The 24,694-nt window shown below is 42.8% G+C and overlaps 3 protein-coding genes, 1 long non-coding RNA gene and 1 pseudogene across 8 annotated transcripts in view; 2 read left to right on the plus strand and 3 right to left on the minus strand.

Annotated features, from left to right (window-relative positions):
• Positions 1-8,964, minus strand: part of rpl36a (ribosomal protein L36A) — a 135,705-nt gene extending 126,741 nt beyond the window's left edge. Inside the window, exon 1 of the mRNA XM_048982641.1 lies at positions 8,961-8,964. The gene's annotated coding sequence lies outside the window, so the exon portion shown is untranslated. The remainder of the gene's footprint in view (positions 1-8,960) is intronic.
• LOC125712506 (novel acetylcholine receptor chaperone) lies at positions 211-6,988 on the minus strand. The gene is made up of 2 exons (XM_048982636.1): positions 6,854-6,988; positions 211-1,603 (listed from the first exon to the last, which is right to left on the minus strand). The coding sequence occupies exons 1-2, from the start codon at positions 6,971-6,973 to the stop codon at positions 1,241-1,243; spliced, it is 483 nt and encodes a 160-aa protein (XP_048838593.1). The 5' UTR covers positions 6,974-6,988; the 3' UTR covers positions 211-1,240.
• arl13a (ADP-ribosylation factor-like 13A) lies at positions 7,063-17,950 on the minus strand. 5 transcript variants are annotated; one of them, XM_048982629.1, is made up of 11 exons: positions 17,733-17,950; positions 16,758-16,865; positions 15,851-15,921; positions 15,434-15,683; positions 15,027-15,132; positions 14,601-14,806; positions 14,390-14,507; positions 13,949-14,219; positions 13,698-13,814; positions 13,431-13,540; positions 7,063-7,126 (listed from the first exon to the last, which is right to left on the minus strand). In XM_048982629.1, the coding sequence occupies exons 1-10, from the start codon at positions 17,750-17,752 to the stop codon at positions 13,470-13,472; spliced, it is 1,338 nt and encodes a 445-aa protein (XP_048838586.1). In that variant the 5' UTR covers positions 17,753-17,950; the 3' UTR covers positions 7,063-7,126; positions 13,431-13,469. The 5 variants fall into 5 exon arrangements, with proteins under 5 accessions (XP_048838586.1, XP_048838589.1, XP_048838587.1 ...); XM_048982632.1 differs by lacking the exon at positions 7,063-7,126 and adding an exon at positions 16,028-16,139 and having other exon boundaries at positions 10,747-13,540; XM_048982630.1 differs by lacking the exon at positions 7,063-7,126 and having other exon boundaries at positions 10,747-13,540; positions 14,426-14,507.
• On the plus strand, positions 9,229-15,679 carry LOC125712511 (uncharacterized). Its single transcript, XR_007383333.1, has 2 exons — positions 9,229-9,345; positions 15,436-15,679. It is a non-coding gene; the product is annotated as an uncharacterized LOC125712511 (long non-coding RNA).
• LOC125713536 (U1 spliceosomal RNA) lies at positions 12,477-12,630 on the plus strand (annotated as a pseudogene).
• Positions 17,951-24,694: the final 6,744 nt, after the last annotated feature.

Here is a 24,694-nt window from a genome sequence, read left to right on the forward strand (position 1 = left end):
GATTTAAGTTTAGGAATCGCCTAGTTCAAAATACACACCACATTCTGATCTGAATTGGCCTTAATCAGCTGGAAACATCAAGTAATCAAGTAATGTGTGTGTGTGTGTGTGTGTGTGTGTGTATAGTACTTAAGATATATTTATATATTGTTTTTTTATCAAAAACTTGGTTTACCCTTAAATTCACACCCTTAAATGTCACACTCGTACTTTCTTAAGTTTTCTTTATTCAGCTCTCTGTTCTGTTTCACAATGTTTAAGTTTCATTCCATTCTAAAAACACGATCAGTGCAGTTCAGTACAGCTATTTAACCTGAGAAAACACAGTGATAAAACAGAGCTTATCCCAGCAGGAGACTCGTCATTAAGGGTACAGCAAAGTACAGTAAAATATCCATGCGTTTTCTGGTGCTTTTCCTGGACAAGCTCATGGTTAGCAGTGAATTATGCTTATGAAACTGCATTTTTTTATAAGAATCTGAGTAGCTAATGCTCATCAAGGGGCATCACCTTTTGGGTTTCTGACTGCCAAAAAATACAGAACATTTTAAAGGCAGTTACACATCAAATTGATCTATATTTTATTATTTCTGTACTCTGGGTATTCTGCTTTATTACATACAAACGGGAAATGTCTATTTGTGGTAACATGGTAAAATATGTATATCTGTAGAGAAAAAAAGTGGTAAATTCTGGCACGAGTAAAGCAAGTTTTTCATTTACATGCACAGAACTATAAGATGATTACATTGAACAAAAAAGGAAGACTGGCAATTAAGAGACCAAAGAAATTTATTCCCTTTCGCATCCAGTATTGACCAGTCTAGAAGCAACATACAGTGTCTTATCAAATGTGCAATTAAATACTGAGCAAAGATTTTAAAACTGTTAAAAATTTAGACCTTTCAAAACATACCAGGCGGACTGAACAGATTATGCACCAGCTTTTCACAAAGCCGGGACCTCACTCATAGAAGTCATTTGTGACAGCAAGGTTACAGTTTATCCTAGCTATGAAAGACTAAGAGAGATTCAGAGGGTAATTATTCAGAATAGACAGACAAATATTTTATTATTTTCGTGTGGGATATGAACTCATAAAAAGTGTGTTTGCTGCTCTGGGAGTGAGTGGGAATGAATTTGGGTCAACGGTCACATCATCCCAAAGGATGTCCTTGCCTCTTCCTGGGCTGAGTCAGTCCAGGTCAGCTTGGGGACTAAGAAACCTTCACCTTCTTCACTAGGAAACCTTGACTTTGTTCTTCTCCTGAGGGTTGATCTGCTCCTCCTGGCTCTCCTCCACCTCCAGCCGCTCCTCGCCCTGCCGGGCGACGAGGAGCCGGCAGGTCAGCAGGATGCCGAAGACCAGGGCGTGAGCGTAGCGCTTCAGGGGGTCGCCCACCAGCTGGTGGAAGAAAAGGACGGCCAGCATGACCAGAAGCAGCAGGAAGTTGGCCACGTCCTTGGGCCGGCCGGGCACCAGGGTCAGCACCACCCCGCAGGCCAGCTCCAGTGTGCCGATGACCTTCCGCAGGAGGACCGAGCTGATGCCCATCTTCTTAAGGGCGGGCAGGGCCTTCGCATAGCTTTTATATGCCCGTTTCTGAAGAACAATGGTACACATTGTTAATAGATTATTTACTGTAGGTATAAGCGATACTGTTTACCCAATCATCACTATCAAGGAAGCATGAGACCATTCTTACTGAATCATAAATATCATTGGGAATAAACCATCGAAATGCAACCAAACATACCAATAACAGCAAGCATCTTAAATCTACATGTATTCTATGGGGTAAGCAAAAAGGACAAACTTAAAAAATTGGACAAATTATACAGATAACTATATAAATGCAGCACATTATATCTTGTCCGTTGCAAACAACTAAGAACTGAATTATATGTGACAACGAACTGGTATTCAAAGTATAACATGCTGGGAATTACCTCTAAAAAGAGAGACAAAAACTTTTGTAATCTCCGAAGTGGCTTAAACAGGGTTCCCAGTTAGGTTAGTTTTACTACCTTCTACCCAGAAGGAAGAAACCCAAATATATTGCACCAAACCAAGCAAACGAAGGGCTAGGCAAAGTCTAAATATACTATACCGGAGCAAGCAAACGAGGGCTAGGCAAAGTCTAAATATACTATACCGGAGCAAGCAAACGAGGGCTAGGCTAAGTCCAAATATACTACACCAGAGCAAATAAAACAGAGCCAGGCAAACTCCAAATATACTACACCAAACCAAGCAAACGAAGGGCTAGGCAAAGTCTAAATATACTATACCGGAGCAAGCAAACGAGGGCTAGGCAAAGTCTAAATATACTATACCGGAGCAAGCAAACGAGGGCTAGGCAAAGTCCAAATATACTACACCGGAGCAAGCAAACAAGGGCTAGGCAAAGTCCAAATATACTACACCGGAGCAAGCAAACGAGGGCTAGGCAAAGTCCAAATATACTACACCGGAGCAAGCAAACAAGGGCTAGGCAAAGTCCAAATATACTACACCGGAGCAAGCAAACGAGGGCTAAGCAAACTCCAAATATACTACACCGGAGCAAGCAAACGAGGGCTAGGCAAAGTCCAAATATACTACACCGGAGCAAGCAAACAAGGGCTAGGCAAAGTCCAAATATACTACACCGGAGCAAGCAAACGAGGGCTAGGCAAAGTCCAAATATACTACATCGGAGCAAGCAAACGTGGGCTAGGCAAACTCCAAAACCATAATCATGCACATACTTGCAAGTGATACATACTACAAAACAGTTTTAAAACTTTGCTTCTGCATACCCTTTAAGGTATACTTTACATTTGTTTGTTTGTTTTTTGAAAATGTAATACTCTATTTTTTTTTCTTGCTCATTCACCCTCGTTTTTTTCCTAAAAGAAAAATATCATACCGACCATGGTCCATTTTTCATAAAATTCTTTGTTCCCTAAATGAACTGCAGTTAATTTGTATTAAAAATTATGGTTATCTATCTTGGCATGAGGGTATACATCATAACAAAAAAATATCGGTGACATTTATCTGGCTTAACCAGACTGCTATTTCCAGCACTACAGCCTTCTCCCATAAATTTAACATGTCTCTTTCATTTATTTACCAGATGCTCTTATCAGGAGAGGATTACATGGCCAGAGTGTAAAAGTTTAATTCAGTCACCATATTGACGACTGACACAGGCGCAACACAACTGATAGAACCCACATCATCTCTGAAACCATCAGAATTTAATATAACAGCAAATCATTTTCGGGGATGAGGTACAATCTGGTATTGACTCGACATGACTGGTAAGTATTTGGGTTTTGCTCCTTCAAACTGGTAAATGGGAGAGTATAGAAGTTCCACTGGTGGAATTAATCAATTAACCACAAGGTTTACAAAGTGAACACAAGAAATTAAAAATAAGCACAAAGGAAATAATGAAATAAATGCATAAAATTAGTGAATAAAACAACTGGTTATCATGACTGGTTGCAATGGTGAAAATATGTGTTTTCAGCCTAGTTTTTAAAGTACAAAGATATTCAGCAGCTTGCGGGTTTTTGGGAGAGCAGGAGTTTGGAACCATAGTGACTAAAAGCTGCCTCCTCCTTCCTTAGCCGGGTTTTAGGAATAATCAGTAAATTACTGCCGGATGATCTGAATGATCTGTCTGGGATATACTGTACCTCACAGTCAAGGAAGAATGGAGCAAGACTGGGTAAACACTTGAAAATTAGCAAGAGAACTTTAAAATCAATTTTCAAAGTTACAGGAAGTCAGAGCAAGGAAGTAAGAGCAGGTATGCCAGGCACTGCAGTGAGCTGAGATCTGGCAGGGATGTAGGAGCCACCAGAAGTCCAGAAGATGGAGGAAGACCAGAGGCTTTAGCTTAGCTAAAGCAGGCATAAGACACTAGCAGAGATCGCCAGTCAAGACAATTCTGTATATGCATTACCGAATGATTATCAATGGAGAGCTCAGGTAAGGTCGAACAGTAAAGTTTGTACCGTAATACTCACAGCAACCTAAAGCAATTACAGCCAGCAAGGACTATACTTGTCCCCAGTGCTCAGTGCTAGTGTTTTTGTGTGACACATCATCATCATTTTTAAATGACATGGAATAGCAAAACCAGTATTTAATTACGTATCTAGTGGTGTCAATCATTTAAAAGCTGAAATTTCAGAAAAACACATCAAATAAGAATTACAATATTTATTACCACGAAGAAGTCTTGTGAGTGAGCAGTACTGTGAAATACCCATGTTGGTCAGTGCTCTGAGTTCTACAATGAAGTATTAACAACTAGAAACAGTGAGAAAGAGGAGGAATCACATCTAACAGCGTAACGAATTTGACATCTCCTGTTGTGGCCATGACATGAAATCATACCAACATAAATGCAGTAGAAATGCTAATTGTCGACATATAAGACTACCTTGAATCAAGCTACCCACTGCCGTTATGTTCTAATTAAGCAAACAGAACAATACTAGCTTTTATTTGGAAAATGAAACATTCTCAGGTTTGTAAATGATCTTATCAGCCATTTTTTTGCTTTGAAAATCACTGTCAATTTACTTTAATTTCCATGTCTACTAAGTGCTAGAGCAATTACTGCTTTAGAAACAATATAGATTTTTTTGGATAGATTTGTCTTCTGTTGTTTGCTCGCAATTAAGGTAGCTGGAGATATGCCAATGAGCAAATGACAAATAATGTTTTTACTACCTGAAAAAATGCCAAAATAACTACATTTTGCATTTTTTTCCCAAATGAGAATCTTCATGTGAAGCAGTCATTGTTATATCTGCAATGCGTCGGACATTAACTGATGTATGATTATTGTCATTTATGATTATTGATATTTATTACAGTTCCACCTTAATATTTTTTTTTTTACTGAAAAGAAAAAAAAATTGAATTTTATCATATTACAGTATCCATCCATCCATTTTCCCAACCGCTTATCTTACTGGGTCGCGGGGGGTCCGGAGCCTATCCCGGAAGCAATGGGCACGAGGCAGGGAACAACCCAGGATGGGGGGCCAGCCCATCGCAGGGCACACTCACACACCATTCACTCACACATGCACACCTACGGGCAATTTAGCAAGTCCAATTAGCCTCAGCATGTTTTCGGACTGTGGTGGGAAACCAGAGTACCCGGAGGAAACCCCACAACGACATGGGGAGAACATGCAAACTCCACAAACATGTGACCCAGGCGGAGACTCGAACCCGGGTCTCAGAGGTGTGAGGCGACAGTGCTAACCATGGGTTTCATGGGTTGCACCACCTGACATGGAAACTGTACCATGAGGCAGTTTTTCCAGATTTTTTCATTTAAATCCTCTATGCTTTTCTCTGCACCATGAAGGCCACTCAGGATCTTCCTCATGATGTACCGTCTTGTCCACAGTTTTCTAAAATGGCTTTAACATAAAAGCCCCCTTCTTTGTACCAGGTGCTGCCTGGTATTTGAGACAGGCCCTGATGCAGATTTGCAGACAAACATTTGTCATTTGTCTCAATGGTTTGAAAACCATAATGTTTTGCAACTTTATATGGGCTTAAAGTTTTCGAACAGAATCATCATCATCATCATCATCATCATCATCATCATTATTATTATTATTATTATTATTACTACTCACTGATTTGAATAGTTTTCTTACACTGATCATTTGTTTGAATTGTTGCACTAAATGACATCTTTGGACTTTGAGATACATAAATGTCAAAATGGTATGTTAGGCTTATCTGAATGTGTATTACAGCGGTTTCATGTAATAATATTACTCATGCTATGCATTTATTAAAAAAATAATAATAATAATAATAAAAATGGACACAAACCGTGCATGTCGTGTCATTCACCCCAATTAGGATCTATCTTTTCTCCAATATAATTATGAAAACTCAGCATCCTTTTGGTATTTAATCTAATATTAGATTTGGACATTAGTGATCCAAGTCCTCTGGTGCATGGCAGAGCAATCACAGAGTTAATCTGAAGAAAGGTGTAAAGTGAACTGGAAAAAACCGTATGAGCTGCCCGTCTCTAACGACAGACAGGGAGAAGCGACGAAGGGAGACGGGCATTTACAGCCGTCGGCCGGGCGCTGCGTTCTCCAGGTTTCTTTTATTCCGAGCATATCGTTTACATACATTGATAAACTACATATTTTTGGTGCTATTCCCGCTTTTCCCCCCATTGATTCATGTATTACCCCGGAATGGTTCAGTTTCTGCCAGCCGTAAGTGCGATAAGAGATGCGGTTTCGGCATCCGCACCGGCACAGAATTTGCCAGAAAACAAGCGACTAGCGAAGATGCGCACAGCCGTGTCTCTCTGTGGGTCGTTTCCTTAATGTCCCACATGCTGCGCGTTTTCAAATTGTATTCTGCAATTTCACTGCCAAAACTCATGGAGGAACAGAAAATGAAATAAGAATCAGCTCATTCCGATCTCGTTTATTACATAAATAAAACTGACACATTTTACTGTGAAGATTAACGAATTAAAATGTATAATATATTTGCAGCAAACAAATTATCGTATAACTACTCCATTCGGCAGGGGTAGGCTATGCAGCGAAAAGTATCAGAAACGGACACGAAACATAACCACGGGAAAAGACTGATTTTTGACAATGCTGTATGTTATTTTTTATGGGATTTTAAAATATAATTATGTAACAGCTTTCTATTTTATTCTAGGCTCCCTTCTCTGAATAATCGGAGCCATTCTTAGTGTGTAGATGCAAAAACCTTCAGCATCTGTAGGACAAATCCTTCCTCATCCATATGCAATAGTGCTGCATTATAGGAACGCGATTCACTTACCATTTCGCTGTAGGCGTCTTTGCTTAATCTCGGCGTAAGCTTAATAGTGCCCATAAACACGAAAAAAAGGCCAAGAGCGAAGGAAAGGGCAACAATCGTTATTGTCCTCGGAGAAGCCATGATCTTCGCCTGTAGTATCTACACAACCGGGGTCCCGAGTGGCAGCAGAAAAGCCCGAGCGGAGGCAGCAGCGGCTTTACAGCGAAGGTGGGCACGCAAGAACTGTGCCGCTGGGTCCAAACGCCCGCCGAGCGGTACAATGCGCAGGAAGGTCTACTCATAAAACAGAAAACAAATATGTCAAATCTATTTCATGATATATATACTACAAAATCGAGAACAATGTACCAATATCATTAAATATACACCGAAAAGGCACCAAATACGTATTTCTTAATAGTCGTACGGTTTAATATTGAAGTCACATATGGAATTGAGTATTACGTTTTATTGAATATTAACATACACAAAATCCCTTACGTGTAGATAGCTGACTCAATTAACACGTAATCTGCACATGTACTTTTCGAAATATTAAAAATGAATGTGAGGTTCACATTCCAACGTGAAATTGGAACGTAAATCATAAACGTATCTCTTCTAGAAATAATTAAGGGAAACGAGAATAAGAAATAAATGCATAAATAGACAAGCAAACAGACAAACAGATAAATATCTCAGGAAAAAAGACAAAAACAAAGGAGGTTTGATATGAGATAAAACCAAAACCATTGAAAAGACTATCCCATTTGGTCTGCCTAAGATTTCTGACCTTTATGTTTGGTCAGTTGAGAAGTCAATTCCCAATATATTGTAGGACAATTCAACCCAGATATCATAATTGCATAGTTACATTTGCTACAGTTGTAATGCATCATGTACATGTACTTCTTACATATTTTCAGTTCCTCATAAGGTGGAACAGAAATATCTCTTAGCGATCTCAAAGTGATTTTTTTCTCGAAGAATGCACATTCTTGATGCATTTTGGGTATGGTTAAGGCATTGGCTGGCTATGATCAAAATTTAGCCTTCTTTGCAAACATCACAGCCTACACGAGGAATCTTAACCTCCTGCTGAATCTCTGTAAAAACAAGCCCCTTGTCTTCCTTGTTGGCCCTAACATCCACCATGATATAGCTGTACAGCTAGGATTATTGACATTGCCTCCATAATGGTCTGCCAGGAACTTCGGGGTAATGATTGATGACCAGCTATGCTCTTGTAGGTTTATAAAATCGGGAAAATGCCACGTTTGTCGGAATAAGATACTCGGCTTCTATAGAACACAGGGATCTGTAATCTCACCACTAGAGCACTGTAACTCTTTACCGACCAGGCTAGCAATGGCTGCCAATGCTTCAAAATGCAGACGCGTCTCTGCTATTCAATCAGCTCTCACTGTCTCTCTTCATCGACTCCCTATAAGTGTTCGCATCATGTCCTTGTAGCAGTGCCCATCTCAGTCAAGACGCTCATCAAGATCTGTATTCTGTCTTGCCAATTCAGTCAACAATCCGACACTCTTAGGCTTGTTTTTTTTTTTCTTTTGATCTGAATAGTGGTTCAATAGAGTTCTTGCTATGTTTGAAAGCTCTTGATAGCTCTTGGTCTGATGTTACTTAAACTTGCATTGCATTGTACTCTGGCATTCACTGGAAGCTCAGCCTAGTGCACCTATACCTAACTGCCTCTCTTTCAGATGCTTGCTTGAAATGTTCTGTACTCTCTGGCTCTCTCATACGTCGCTTTTGCTGAAAGTCTTTGCTAAATAAAATAAATGTACGAGTTAGATAACTTAAGTGCCAGTAGAAATGTGTTTATATACGCAGTGGACCCTTGAGTTACGACCGGCCTGACATACAAGCTACTTGGGTTACAACCGAAGTCTTGAGTTACCACTCGAATGCCGGTCGAGGCCAAAACATGTATCCACTTGTACAGCTGTGAACAAAGAGCCGAGATGCCCGAGAGGCACCAGTCTGAGCCCAGGTACCCCTGTTTGTGGACCTAATTTCGATGAGTGCAGTGCTTTATATAATTAACTTCGCTAATTGCTATCAAAATGGCCCCAAAAAAACTGGAAAAGAAGCTAAGGAAGGAAGGGAAGGCAAAGAAAGGATTTGTGTAAGGAAGTTAGTGCTGCTAATGATGTTATTCAAATTAGTAAGTCACGATCAACAGAGTTGAGACGAGGTGGAATGTTAAGACTATTATTAATGTGGATAAACGAAAGGCAGATGGCAGGTGAGTCTATAATATGAGTCTATAATTTGTGAAAAAGCTGGGGCTATAAATGCAGATCTCGTAAAGGATAAGCCATCAACGAGTGAAAATGGTGAGACATTTCGGCACAGCATGGGGTGTTTTCACAATTTTAAAGCGAGAACTGGGGTTCATGGCGGAGCAAGGCATGGTGAAGCAGCCAGTGCTGATAAAAGGGCTGCCGAAAATTACATACACCACTTCGACACCATGACAAAGAGAAATGGTGAGTACAGTATGGAATTGGTGTTTCTGTTAGGCTTGGGACATTTTATAACGTTTTGGTGAATACGCTAGGAAAATTATTGCTGTTATATACACACATTATACAAGCCCTTTTTATTATGAAAATGTTAGGTTAGGGGTGCTTTGGGAGGTTCAACCAACTTCAGTTACGACCAGCCCTTGCAATCGAATTGAGTCAATAAGTCAATAAGTCAATGGTCCACTATATATATAAATATGCTAATCGAAAGCGGGCAAAACTACAGCTACTGTTCTTCTACTGTTTCTTGGCTGACCTCTGCCCCGTGAAGGTCTCTGCTGCCACCTACTGGAAACATCTAGACCAGGGGTGGCCAATCTTATCCGTAAAGAGCTGGTGTACAACTGTGTAGGACTGGCCCATTGCCGATAAGATTGGCCACCCCTGATCTAGACAGTTTCCTTGTACGTGTGCAGTCGATTAATGATTAAATGGACTTTTGTCAGATTACACAACCCCGACATGTCAGTCTAATTGATGTTTGTAGGGACTGGTCAATATAATTCCAGACCTTTGTATGGAGCTTCGGTTTTGATTGTGAGGACAAGATGGACAATTTTATCCTAAAATTCTTTAATTATAAGCAACTTGTAGCTTCAAAAACTACCGTTTAAAAGTAGCTTTCCCAACACTGTTTAAACACATAAATTCTGAAATATCTGACATTTAAGCTGCGTGTGATATCCAATACTAAATTACTACTAAATAACAAACGATTATCAATACAACTGCATTTTTAACAAATTTATAACGAGGTGTTTTAAAACATCCGTCTTTCAAGATTCTTGGCGTCTTGCCGTCTCTGCAGTAGCATATGTTTGACCAATAGGGGGAATCATTAGCATAGCAATGCAAAATCTCGTTATTCCGTATTTATAGCGGCGTCCTCGCGACCACATGCTGAATATTGGAACATGGATGGATGTTTTCTCCAATGCGCTTGTTACGCAAGTTGCTAATATTTATATATATTTCTTATAATCCATTCAATCAGTATAATTCAATTTCTATATTTATTTTATAATCAGAGTATTATAAATGATTATACTTTTTAAAGAGCATTCAAACTTATGTGGGACAATTTTTTTTAATCGTTAAATTTATACAGAAAACAGAGGAAAGCGAAAACGACAGATAACTCAATAAGCTGTCACTATGGAGTCGTTCTTTCTTCCTTAAAGGATATACCCACACATAATAATAAATGCAGCAACCATAAATACTATGCTTTATGTAGCAAGGTGCAATTTAATAGAGAACATACAGTACCTGGCAGAGGTTGGGACACATGCATCTACTGAAGATATTATATATATATATATATATATATATATATATATATATATATATATATATATATATATATATATATATATATATTGGATTGACAAATAATTACAGGTGCCACAATTACTGTATATTATACTGAATACCCTCTTTCATAGTCTAAACACTGGAAATAATCATTTATGTTGTGATTAGGTACAGTGGATACCAAGGGCACTATTTGTAAAACAGCTTTCTTGTTGTAATAATCAATAATATGACAAGAAGATATTAACAAAGAAAAATATCCATCCATAATTATTTTAAGAAATGATGGTCAATGAATTAGTAAGAATTCCTGGCAGTGTCTTCAGCTGCAGTGAGCAAAACCATCAAACTATCAAAACTATGCTAACTGAGGAGATTACATGAATCTGGTCTTTATCCTCACTGCTCTACACCATTATGGCAGAATTGCTGTAAACAAACTACTTCTGAAAGATGTAGATAAGAAGAAAAGATTGGGCTGCACAAAAGAACACATGGATATTAGAACAATGGAAACTGCTTTGAAAATTTTTGGCTCCAATCGTTATGTTTTTGTTAGATGCAGTAAAGGTGAACTGAGGATGCCAGCATCTTTGGCCCCACTGTGAGGGAGTGTAACGGTGTGGGACAGTAAGGCAGTGTAATGTTGTGGGACAGTGTGGCAGTGTAATGGTGTGGGACAGTGAGGCAGCGTAATGGTGTGGGACAGTGAGGCAGTGTAATGGTGTTGGACAGTGAAGCAGTGCAATGATGTGGGACAGTGAGGCAGTGTAATGTTGTGGAACTGTGAGGCAGTGTAATGGTGTGGGACAGTGAGGCAGTGTGATGCTGTGGGACAGTGAAGCAGTGCAATGATGTGGGACAGTTAGGTAGTATAATGGTGTGGGATAGTGAGGCTGTGTAATGGTGTGGACAGTGAAGCAGTGCAATGATGGGGGACAGTTAGGCAGTGTAATGGTGTAACACTGAGGTAGTGTAATGGTGTGGGACAGTGAGGCAGTGTAACGGTGTGGGACAGTGAGGCAGTGTAATGTTGTGGGACAGTGAGGCAGTGTAATGGTGTGGGAGAGGCAGAGTATGAGTAAGGTAGCCAATTTGTGCCCAGAACTTGTGGAAACTCCTTGAGGACCATTGGAGAAGCATTCCAGGTGGCCACATCTGGAAGCTGGTTGAGAGAATGTCAGAGATTGCAATGCTATCTTAAAAGCTAAAGGAAACTGTTAAAATTTTGAGTTGTTGAACATTTCGCTTGGTTGTAATATTTGATTTGTATTACTTCATTGCATTGAGATGAGTAACATAACTAGACTAGAAACAGATTCATTAAAAAGCAGGTTTTTCCAAACATTTGACTGGTACTGTAACATGAAACGTATCTGGTTGTAAAGAGATCACATTCTGCATACAGGAATGTTCTTTGCTTTGATGCTAATGTTCTTCCTCTGTCCAATAGACAACAACAAAGACTGAATGACTTTGATGTACAAATGAAACACCTCGCTTCTGGAAACCTCTACACTGAGGGAATAGTTCTTAAGAGATATAAAGTATGCCACATTGTAAACAGCACTGACATTTAAAGTAACCAAGACAACTTAAGAAGACCTCTTTAAATAGAATGGAATAGTGAGTGGGGGGTGTTGTGAGTTGTGTGCATCAAACACATAGAAAATCACACATCTGTCAGTTCATCTCATTTACAAAGGAAGTAAAGAAAATCACTTACTGGCTGAATTTGGCCCCAGTGCAATAAAACAAATTATATGCAATGTTTTGGTATAGTCACTGGAGGAATTATTACTTTATCATATTCCATAGTCACAGGGAGGAGAACAGAGTGCAGTGTATCTGATCCCTGTGAATTCCCCAAATGTGGGAATCTCAACTGCATAATTTCTGGTAGTGGGGGAACTGCGTTCGCGCTCTCCTCTCATTTTATAGGCAGTGATGGCTTGATGGTTAGGGAAGCGTACTTGTAATTGAAAGATTGCAAGTTCAAATCCCTGACCAGCAAATCACCCCTGAGGTACCCTGAACAAGGTACCGCCCCAAGCACTGAATTAGCTGCCCCCTGCTATGTCACATTGTCACATATGGGTTAAATGCAGAGAATACATTTTGTTGTTGTGCACTGTGGGGTGTCAACAAATCACTAAATTCTAATTCTAACTGCAGAGCTTGGGGTAGGAATGTATGTATTACTTAATGTAGCAGGATCACAGGCTACAGTGCACTGAGGGCTCAGCAGGAGGGAGGAGAAGAGAGTGCAGTGTAACTGCAGAGCATGGGGTAGGAATGTATGTGTTACTTAATGCAGCAGGATCACAGGCTACAGTGCACTGAGGGCTCAGCAGGAGGGAGGAGAAGACAGTGCAGTGTAACTGCAGAGCATGGGGTAGGGGTTTATGTGTTACTTAATGCAGCAGGATCACAGGCTACAGTACACTGAGGGCTCAGCAGGAGGGAGGAGAAGAGAGTGCAGTGTAACTGCAGAGCATTGGGTAGGGGTTTATGTGTTACTTATTGCAGCAGGATCACAGGCTACAGTACACTGAGGGCTCAGCAGGAGGGAGGAGAAGAGAGTGCAGTGTAACTGCAGAGCATTGGGTAGGGGTTTATGTGTTACTTATTGCAGCAGGATCACAGGCTACAGTGCACTGAGGGCTCAGCAGGAGGGAGGAGAAGACAGTGCAGTGTAACTGCAGAGCATTGGGTAGGGGTTTATGTGTTACTTAATGCAGCAGGATCACAGGCTACAGTGCACTGAGGGCTCAGCAGGAGGAACCTCCTTTATTCTGCTCCGGGCGGGCCTTCAGAGCTAATATAGCCTTCCTGTAGAGGTCTAACAGAGAGACAAGAAAGTCCAGTGAGATGATGAATATAATCATCTGTCACACCTGTATTATTATGCCTATTTTAGAACAAATATAATTATTTTTTATGTAATGTTTTGACTTTCATGTTATATCCCGTATAAGTTATTTTCAAATGCAACTTACCAAAAGTGGCAGACAGGTCTACTGGCTGTGAATACGCAGCAGGCACACCTTCCGAATTTATTTTGTTTTTCTTCTTTACATTTACTGACTTTTTCTTCTTTTTACTTTCGACCTCACCTGTATGAACAGAAATAGGAAGACTATTATGCTGAGAAGACTAAAGAACAAGATCAGAAATTGCTGAAGATGCAGGGCAGGCATGAATGTTAGACACAGTATTGCAGCGGCATCTTTTTGGACGGGAACTTCACCTTTCTTTGCACTGGGCTCCTCCTTCTTTTCCGATTCAGGAAGCACCAACGTGTCTTTCATCACTATCTTCGTCTTTCGTTTTGTCTTGCCTCGCATTTTCGGAAGCAGGACACCGCTTGATATGTCCTCTGTATCGCCCCTCTGACCGATGTCAGCCCTCCCCTTCACCTCCTCCTTTTCTTCCTCACCCCTCCTCTCTGCCCTTCTGCTGTTCACAGCATCTCTGATCTTTACCTGCTTTTCCTTCATATTCTTTTTCAGGCTTCTCTCCTACAAAAGTATCAGCGAAACAAAACACGAAAACGTGCATGAATTGCTTTCATGCACTGTTACAGATTTTGAACTGTCATTCCGACCCCAAGTTCTGCTCATGTTGATAACCATTTATTTCAGGAATCACTTTGTTAAAAACAGTTCAAAGGGAATTTAAATGGAATAACCGCTTTCAAGATGTTCTGAATGGGATGCAGTTTTACACCAGTGCTTCTCTTTGCCGTGTTCTTCTCTTTGCCAGTAAGGTCCTCGGCGTCTCGCAGGTCTTTCTTGCTGGTGTGAGTCCTGCACAGATACACACATTTTCACAACTACTGCCCACATCCTGAAACCCATGAACCAAAATGGGGAAGATGACTCTGTGGCACGGCCTCTCACTGCTCCTCTCGGCTCCTGCGCTGCCCTTTCTCAGCTGTCGCCCGCCTCTCCCTCTCCTCTCGCTCCGTGGGACGCTTGCTGTCCCTGGTGATGCGGGCACACAGGTCGGTGTAGTCCAGGCTCACGGCTCGCAGCAGCCAGCGCAGCCCTCTCAAGGTCTTTCTGTCGGTCCACCTGCGCACGTCCACCAGTGCGGAGCTGGGCTCCTGCAGTATACAGTGAGAAATCACTGGAAACACTCTAGTGACACCTTCATAACGCATTATGGAGACCAGTTTCATTCATCATTCTTATGTATATTTATAAGTGTGTGTCCTGCCTTCACTAAAAACTGCTTAAGCATAAACACATGGCTCCCAGAATGACCAGTACTCTATTACACCGTTCTTTTATCTATAAAGTGTAAGCCACCACTGCAATCCTCACAATGTGACAGGGCGATCGGCTCAGGTTGACGAGTTTCTCCAGTGACAGAGCCTCCATTAGGTCACTGAGCAGGAGAGCGTCCATCTTGTCTTGCTTATTGGCCAGCCTTAAAAAGAAACTCCAGTGTTCACACTTTTAGACTGAATACAACCATTACACGTCAGCAATCATATGATTAATTCATTCTTTAAATGTGTCATATTTTGCTAATTTTATTGAAGTTATGTATCTGGGGAATCAAAAGGCACGGTACTAAAACAAATTAAAAAAAACAAAATTGAATTATAATGAACCTGGTAGATGTTTTACATATTTCAGAATCCTTTTCTAGCATAATCCATATGAAATATCAGCATCTGCTTGACTTGATTCCTGATAATATCTGTTTATTTTTTTCCATTCCTTACAGCAAAAGGGGTTTTCTCGCCACCCTGGGCTGCTGTAACACATCTGTAAGAAGCCCCCTGGCTTCAGGAACCCGCTGCCCATCACTAGAATCGACCACAAAAATAATCCCATGGGCTTCTCCGCAGAGCTGCCTCCAGGCTCCACGACTCTCTCCGCCACCTCCAACATCCAGCAAGGTCACTAGAAAGTTGTCCACTCTCAGCTCTGTGCGTATGCATCCACTGGTGGGACCCAGGTCCCGTGGAGGTGCTGGTTACCAGGGAAGAGATACTCAAGTCATTATGGCTGAAGTGCTATTCCCAGTACATAAACACTCAGTCACATGATCCCAGTACATAAACACTCAGTCACATGATCCCAGTACATAAACACTCAGTCACATGTCCAAAATACAGGTATATGTTTGTTTTTTGTACCTTTCAAAATGCCTCTTATAGTGGAGGTTTTTCCAGCATTGTCAAGGCCAACCATTAGTACTGTGACTTTCCTGCAGACGACAGAATCAGCTTATATTGGGGAGGCGAGGAGCACATACAGGTATCTTGTATTATCCACAAGTTTGAATTTTACAATATTAAGTGAAGTAAATTTGCCTTTGATGTTATATTTTTCCTTCCTTCCATCCATCCATCCATCCATTTATCCATCCATTTGCTCTACTGGATGGGATGCCAGTCCATCACAGGGTACGAGGCAGGGGACACCCTGGATGGGATGCCAGTCCATCACAGGACACACAGTCACACACTAAATGTAATGTAGAATCACAAATTCAACTAACCGTTGGCTTTCGGACTATAGGAGAGGAGGAATGTGCAACTTGGGATGAACATAGAAATTCCACACAAACAAAGCAGAGTTGCGATTTAAACCCCAACCCTGGAGATGTGAAGCAACAGTGCTGTGTATAAACTGACTATTAGGGTTACCAGCTAAAGGTTGTCAAGGGTGAGCTATGTTTCACAAGCTCTTTTAAAACCAATAGACTCCTGCGCTTGGCTAAATAGTTCAGTTCTTGTGCTTTTGGTTTGTTTCCTTGATTGAAAGACTCATCCAGCTGTTAACATTAATATTAGTGACACATGCATGATTATAGGAGACTGACCAATCAGCACACAGCAAGTACTCGGTGCTTAAGTGAATTCCAGGTCCTTTTAATTGAAATGATAGATTACAAATCCTATCCTGACTCAAAGTGTCCTCCTTCACATGGGTGGCAACCCTCCTGACTATCCATGACGGATTGTACAGAATAGCTGAACATGAACAGGAGAAAGCCTCTGTCCTTCAGCACTGGATCTCATGATCGCTCCCCCCCTTCACCTGACGGGTTGCTGTAATTTCGTGATCCAGCTGCAGCAGTTGCTCATTAGGTTGAACATGGTGAGATGGGGGCCGCACATCAGCGAGCATCTTCTCTTCGGCTTGTACCTGTGGAAAGGAAGCAATCATGTCTAATCCCAGCTGTCACCACACTCTGGCACTTATCTATCATGTTCCCCACAAAGTCATACTACTTCAGCATTTCAAACTTCAAATGACAGCATATTTGTCTGAATGTGTCTGAGTAATTGCCATTAAAACAAACACTTCAAACAGTGTGTAACAGACGCCTGAAATGGGCAATTCTTCAGTTATGTATATTAAACTATGCTTGAGAAGACAGTGATGTAGAAGGTAAAATCATTTTCTGGTGTGGCTCAAAATTGTAACAGAAATACATATACTAGTGTAAAGTAAAAGGAAGGATGTAAAACCATTGCAAAGATGTAAAGACCACTCCCGAAGCAGAGAGTCTCTTATGCAACATGGCTATCTGCAGGAAGGATGCAGCTATTTGTAGATAATCTATCTGAGACAGACACCCTGTCCATGTGCTCAGGGACTATCATCTAGTAAAATGCAGTCATTTGTTTATCTTTCAGCACACTAACCCCAGAAATGGCCTTTTCAACAGTTCGTCAACAAACATATATAGAAGTATAGTGAATGCAGCTCAGTTTTTGTAAACATTATTTTTCTTTTCACCAAATAATTGCTGTCTATGGCAGTAAAACGAGGCAGACGGATTCCGTATAATTATGCTGAGCGAGAATGAAAGAGCATTTAGCTCTTAGCTGCTTTCACTTTCCAGCCTGAAACATGCAGGCATCCTCTCCTTTATTCCATGGCAATAATCCCAATCCTGCAAGAAATCATGGCTGCTCACAATTACCTTATGTGTACAAAAATTAAAAGGAAAACTAAATAAATTAACTGTGCAAAACTTATTCACAGTAAGAACTGGAGGGTACTTACAGTAAGAAATCATCAACCATGCAGTTGTCCCGATTTGCCTGATGTGTCTCGTTTTGCAAAAGCCAGACAGGCACTAATCAGCTTTGTATTATTCCCTTAATCCCAGAGTCACCTCATCAGGTAGTGCATCATGGGAAATGATGTTCTACTTACTTTATCAGTTAATTGTCTTATCTCAGGAGAGAACTACAGTCCCCAGTAATTAACCTGTTTTGGTCACTTTCTATAATGGAGCAGTGGTAAGCTGTTTGTCACATCAAGTGGCATTTATCAGATTACAATAGCTGGAAAATACATAAATCATACAGGGAAATACAGCACTCAAAGGAAGTCTGGAGACACTTGCTTTATTCTGTAATAATGTTGCAAATTTATTTATTCCAATTGAGGAATGTTTAACATATCTGCACATATCTTCCATGCAAACATTATCTTTTTATTAAATGTCAAAGTTTTTTTTACTGAATCATTCAGTTTTGTTTTTGCCATTTTGCTGCTAATTGCAATTGTAGTCGCTGGCTCCCAAAGGCATACTAAACACAAATGCTTGGTGTTTCATGTTATTGTATGGTGTTAGGTGTTGCTAATTAAATAGCACCCAATGAAACCGCTTGTCAATGAACTTTTTAACTCAGGACAGCTTTTAGAACTATAATTTGGGTTTCAATTTAATAGTTGAGTATTTTACTTTTAAACTACTTGTCAGTTCTAATGCTTAATATTTATACATGCGGACTATGACGACGAACGTAGCATTGACATCTCTGAGACCACAGTGGTGAAAACTCAACTATCTAGTGGCATCAAGATGAATTTCTCCTTCACCAAGAATCCTCCCAATGAACTCCTGCCAAGAGCACCGCAGGGAAGGACGCAGTTCAGACCTACAAGAAAACAGGACGCCTTGGGGTGGTTGGGCCCAAGGAGCCACGTTTCCAGGGTGGATGTGACCCGCTGGAGGAGATGGGTGATCTGGAGCTGGACGATTATGTGGAAACTGATATGCTGGCACCTGGCTGGACTCTTGGATCTGCTTTAAAGGGGAAACGTGCTGCAGAATCCTGCATGCCCATGTGTGGGGAGGGACCATGTGTGTACCACCTGCGGACCAGAAGAGGGACACCGAATCATTGGGGTGCAATAAAGGCCCATGGTTCATAGAGGAGGACCCTGTCCTTACAGTGACCACCCCCAGCTCCAAGGGCAGGAAGCCGGTGACGGCCAGTGGCATTTTGGCTCTACAGTGACTCATTCCCCGATGCTGTACCTCTCTGAAGATCGGGGCTCCAGAGGTGGTGCTGATGTATCTCCTTTCAACCTCGTTAGCCAGAAGCCAGTTCCGAGGAGGACCTACAGCAGGAAGAGGCTGTTGTGAACATGTCCGAATCAGCCCTAGGGGATTATTAAATCCAGTGTTCCACTGATAGCCTGGTGACAGTGTCCAATAAAGGAGGAACCTTGCTGGCTAATTGCTTTCATGTGAAGTAGTCAAATATAGGCTAAAAATAATTGTGCGGTACAATGTTGGTCTTATGCACTAGAACCAAAGACGTCTTTGAAAGATGTGAACAAGTATGCATTTTTACTTCCTCAGTGCTATTTATTTATACATTTTACTTCTGTCGTGGTGCAGGAGGCAGTGCTATCACTTGGCAACTGGAGGATTGCTGGTTCGAGCCCGGGTTCCTCCTGACCCCCTCGAAGTGTCTTTGAGGAAAACACTGAACCCCAAATTGCTCCTGTGCTTTGAGTGCTCGTAGGAGTAGAAAAGTGTTATATACATGCAATCCATTTACCAGGCTCAGTGAAACAAAGCGCCAACTGCCCTAGCTCAGCAAAGCATAGCAGTATCCACCTTGGAACCAGTCCCTCTGGTTTAGTGAAACAAAGCGGAGGCCACCCAGGCTCAGCGAAACATAGTGCTGGCTGCCTTGGCCCAGTGAAACAAAGCAGAGGCCACCCAGGCTCAGGGAAACATAGTGCTGGCTGCCTTGGCCCAGTGAAACAAAGCAGAGGCCACCCAGGCTCAGGGAAACATAGTGCTGGCTGCCTTGGCCCAGTGAAACAAAGCAGAGGCCACCCCGGGCTCAGGGAAACATAGTGCTGGCTGCCTTGGCCCAGTGAAACAAAGCAGAGGCCACCCCGGGCTCAGGGAAACATAGTGCTGGCTGCCTTGGCCCAGTGAAACAAAGCAGAGGCCACCCCGGGCTCAGGGAAACATAGTGCTGGCTGCCTTGGCCCAGTGAAACAAAGCAGAGGCCACCCCGGGCTCAGGGAAACATAGTGCTGACTGCCTTGGCCCAGTGAAACAAAGCAGAGGCCACCCCGGGCTCAGGGAAACATAGTGCTGGCTGCCTTGGCCCAGTGAAACAAAGCAGAGGCCACCCCGGGCTCAGGGAAACATAGTGCTGGCTGCCTTGGCCCAGTGAAACAAAGCAGAGGCCACCCCGGGCTCAGGGAAACATAGTGCTGGCTGCCTTGGCCCAGTGAAACAAAGCAGAGGCCACCCAGGCTCAGCGAAACATAGTGCTGGCTGCCTTGGCCCAGTGAAACAAAGCAGAGGCCACCCCGGGCTCAGGGAAACATAGTGCTGGCTGCCTTGGCCCAGTGAAACAAAGCAGAGGCCACCCCGGGCTCAGGGAAACATAGTGCTGGCTGCCTTGGCCCAGTGAAACAAAGCAGAGGCCACCCCGGGCTCAGGGAAACATAGTGCTGGCTGCCTTGGCCCAGTGAAACAAAGCAGAGGCCACCCCGGGCTCAGGGAAACATAGTGCTGACTGCCTTGGCCCAGTGAAACAAAGCAGAGGCCACCCCGGGCTCAGGGAAACATAGTGCTGGCTGCCTTGGCCCAGTGAAACAAAGCAGAGGCCACCCCGGGCTCAGGGAAACATAGTGCTGGCTGCCTTGGCCCAGTGAAACAAAGCAGAGGCCACCCCGGGCTCAGGGAAACATAGTGCTGGCTGCCTTGGCCCAGTGAAACAAAGCAGAGGCCACCCAGGCTCAGCGAAACATAGTGCTGGCTGCCTTGGCCCAGTGAAACAAAGCAGAGGCCACCCCGGGCTCAGGGAATCATAGTGCTGGCTGCCTTGGCCCAGTGAAACAAAGCGGAGGCCACCCCGGGCTCAGGGAAACATAGTGCTGGCTGCCTTGGCCCAGTGAAACAAAGTGGAGGCCACCCCGGGCTCAGGGAAACATAGTGCTGGCTGCCTTGGCCCAGTGAAACAAAGCGGAGGCCACCCAGGCTCAGCGAAACATAGTGCTGGCTGCCTTGGCCCAGTGAAACAAAGCGGAGGCCACCCAGGCTCAGGGAAACATAGTGCTGGCTGCCTTGGCCCAGTGAAACAAAGCGGAGGCCACCCCGGGCTCAGGGAAACATAGTGCTGGCTGCCTTGGCCCAGTGAAACAAAGCAGAGGCCACCCAGGCTCAGAGAAACATAGCAGCAGCTGCCCTGGCTTAGTGAAACGGTGGAGTTACCATGTTAATAGAACATGAGCTCTCGCAGAAGCTGAAGGAAGTACCCCCCCTCCCCCCACACTCACTGTGCTTAATGTGTTTGTTTAGAGTATATATACATGCAGGCTATGTTTATGTGCATGCAGTGCACTCATGGAAAAGCAGTGTCTCTCCCCGTGTAATTGATCACTAAGGCTACATTCACACTGCCATGCTGAAGTGACTCAAATCGGACTTTTTGCCTTAATGTGACACAAATCAGATTTTTTTCAGGGCTGTGTGAACATGCAAATCTGATCTTTTCAAATCAGATTTGTCACTTTCATACTGTATGAACATACTGTACATCGCATACATATCCGATTCGCGGCCATGCGACCTGAATGTGAATTCATGTGGCTTATTGCTCATACGCATGCGCTGACATCATCAGCCTGCGCCGGCAGGCTCATACCCACACATCTCTTGGTGCAGCAGTTTCAGCAATAACTGTGAAAACAGAAAAAGCTAGCCGCCTGACTTTTTTCCTTTTCGACCTGCTCATGTATAGCTGATTCACTGTTTGTCGTCCTCCAGAGCAAAGTGCGATACATGCGTGAGCTACTAACGCCTCCATTTTTAATGCCATGAGTCATCCCACAGATATGACGTTTTTTGTTGTTGGTGACGCAGTTGACCCGTGCAAAAACGGATCAATGTGCGCATGCGTGATGCTTCGGAGGACCAATGCGTTCACATTGCAGTCGGATACAGGTAGTTATGGATGTGTACTGTTAAGATAGACAAATCCGATCTGAGCAAAAAATCGTAATTGAACGTTGTGGCTGCCAGTGTGAACGTAGCCTAAGATCTTTAAACAGTACGCCTTTCATTTAGGCCTACAGATATGTTACTGATCTCCTGGGTGGAAGGAGACGCATCACCTGTTGGGAGCTGTTGCTTGCATTATGCCGTTTGTCAGTGTCATGGAGCCATCAGATGATGGACCAGTTTGCATTGCAAGCTTCATACAAGCTGTCTTTGAAGACCTCGCTTAGCGGAAGAAAATCACCAGCCTCACACAGCTCAAGACTGTCGCCACTCGACCTCAGGGTTTAGGAGCCAAAACGTCTGTACACCCCAGTGTCAGTGTCAGAACACATGTGAACTGCCTGGCCCAAGATTTTCACAAGAGGGTGGGGGGGTGGAGTTAGGGTTCTGTATTATGCAGGATGGGGGGCAACTCTATGTAGTGGCATTGTCAACAGAGGTGGGTGGGGCAGTAAAAATCCTCGACAGTTCTTTTTTTACCATCTTTGACAACTGGGTGATTATTTTTTGCTTTTGTTTGGTTTGTCTGTCCCACGATCGTCAGCAACTAGTAGTGAAGTGACTGTTACAGATTGTGAGCTAACTGTTGGCTTTGCCAGTGAGGCACTAAAGTTAGTTTCACAAACAGCTGCATTACAATCATGGTTGCTAAATGGCAAAAGCTCAGCACCAGTGGTAGCTGGCTGGGATGGCATTTTTAAAGAAGCATTAAGCTATTTTTGTATATTAATTTCTTATCTTGGTTTATTTAGCTAGACAGACATTGCCGTGCCCATCATCGTGAACGGACAACAGTGACGCACATGAATGCGAATGCAGTTTACTGAAAAATCTGACACCAAAATTAAATTCTCAAGGAGTGAGCCATGAATTTTACGGCGAATGTAGCCCCCAACAGGTACTGCCCTCGTCACGTTAGAGAACTGTATGGGCAGTTCCCCTTTTCCATTCTTTAAAAGGGTTATGAAGATGCTGCAGTGTGCCGGCCGCAGTGTGATCGCCAACTTTCACTGTCTGTGTGAATAAACTGTCAGCTGTCACACGCCTATGATTCACTGCAGCCTTTGTGCGACACTGAGAAAACACATGCGCCCAAAACAATACACGATGCATTATAAGTGCGCAGTTGATCCAGCTCGTACTTCTCAGAGCCCCTTGGCTGATTCCTTATCTGGACTGACTAGCTTAACCAAATAAGGAAAAAAAAAAGCTCCTAAAGAGTTCCTGGTGCGGGTGGAAATGAAAGCAAATAAATGGTGCAGCAGGACGCTGAAGAATGGGAAAGAGATAACCATTAGCAGAGAGCCGAAACTGCAGGAGGAAGGCCACAGCACGGCCCAGGCCGACGCCCACTTACCTAGCGAGTCTGGCTAAAGTTTACAGCTCGTGAGAATATAAACTTTTCGTGAGCTTTACCCTGTATGCAGAAAGGTGATGAATTTATGGCTTAAACTGCAGCTGGAGATACACCTACAAGAAAGCCAAAAACGAATTTACAGAACCAAAAAAGTGAATCTAATGTGGAAAACCCGACCTTGTGCTAATTGTCACGGAGTCGCAAAGCAAAAACTAAACGAATATAGGTTAAGCAGTATCAGGCAGCAGAAATGCAGAAGCAGAATTTGAGCTGCCTGGACAGGATTTTCAGATCTGTTATCAGACCGACAGCATTTCTTTATTTCTAACCAGGTGCAAATGAATTTACAGGAAACACATGATCAGTGTTGGTTACTGTCTTCTAGTTTATAGGTGTGTCACATCTTCACTGTTCACCTCATAAGTGCCCAGTCCGTCAATCTGCACTCATCCCCAATTATTACAAGAAACATAAATCTGGCCGGGAGGCACAATAGGTAGGAATATCACTGCATTTCCATTTTTGGCATTTTAAACCTGCCCCTCTGTCTGCAATGTTTGTCAAATAATATGGTTATACGGTTAAAATCAGGCACGTGCAGGGTGCTGGGGGGGGTTCCTGAACACCTGCCCCTTTTACCCGAACGACCGAAGTACCCCCCTCTTAATGTGCCCCCTTTCGACACCCGCCGATCACACAGCCGGCAAAATCTTCCGGTCGGCCAGGACCCCCCCCCCCCCCCCCCCCCGCTGGAGTGTGTGCTTCCCCTCTGAGCATGGTGGGGGGGCCTAGGCCAAGGGCATAGGGCTGCGCTTCTCAACCTTTTTTTTAAAAGGTCCACAGTCGACGGCTAGGAATAATTTTCAGTAATTTTAAGTTACAAATGTTATGTAACCGCATGATCTTTAATGAATTAACAATAACTTTAGATACATAGACATCAATATTGCAATAATGTTACACTAGTGGCCATAATTGTGGAAACACCAAGAATTTTTGGCATTACAATTCAATAATCACTACTGGTGATTCTTATAAAAAATCAAAGAATGTTTATAGATATCATACACTGCATGATTAAATAAGTAACGGGAGTAACTGGAATAAAGTTCTGCATTCTCTAAAAATTGTTTTGTGTGTGTTTGTCTCAGGGGAGGGGGGGGGGGGGTTGCATAGATCACATTTGGGGACCAAAATGTTCCCAAAGTGCGGTAAAACCTGAAACTCCCTTACTTTTGGGGACATTTCTTCAGGTCCCCATTTGGATAACCTCAATTTTATAAAAACCTGTGAATGCAAACAGAAAAATAAAGCGGCCAAAAGTCTTGTATTTTGGTTGGT

The sequence above is a fragment of the Brienomyrus brachyistius genome, chromosome 18, assembly GCF_023856365.1.
Source record: "Brienomyrus brachyistius isolate T26 chromosome 18, BBRACH_0.4, whole genome shotgun sequence".
In the NCBI taxonomy this organism is placed as follows: domain Eukaryota; kingdom Metazoa; phylum Chordata; class Actinopteri; order Osteoglossiformes; family Mormyridae; genus Brienomyrus; species Brienomyrus brachyistius.

What these genes read in the sequence shown, in the direction of transcription:
- LOC125712506 (XM_048982636.1), bottom strand. Translation starts at nt 6,973, where the DNA reads ATGGCTTCTCCGAGGACAATAACGATTGTTGCCCTTTCCTTCGCTCTT. An exon ending in AAGACGCCTACAGCGAAATG is followed by an intron (nt 1,604 to 6,853) that starts GTAAGTGAATCG and finishes ATTGTTCTTCAG; the next exon opens with AAACGGGCATATAAAAGCTA.
- arl13a (XM_048982629.1), bottom strand. Translation starts at nt 17,752, where the DNA reads ATGGTTGATGATTTCTTACT. An exon ending in GCCGATCGCCCTGTCACATT is followed by an intron (nt 14,807 to 15,026) that starts GTGAGGATTGCA and finishes TGTATACTGCAG; the next exon opens with GAGCCCAGCTCCGCACTGGT. An exon ending in AGACCTGTCTGCCACTTTTG is followed by an intron (nt 13,541 to 13,697) that starts GTAAGTTGCATT and finishes TCTCTCTGTTAG; the next exon opens with ACCTCTACAGGAAGGCTATA.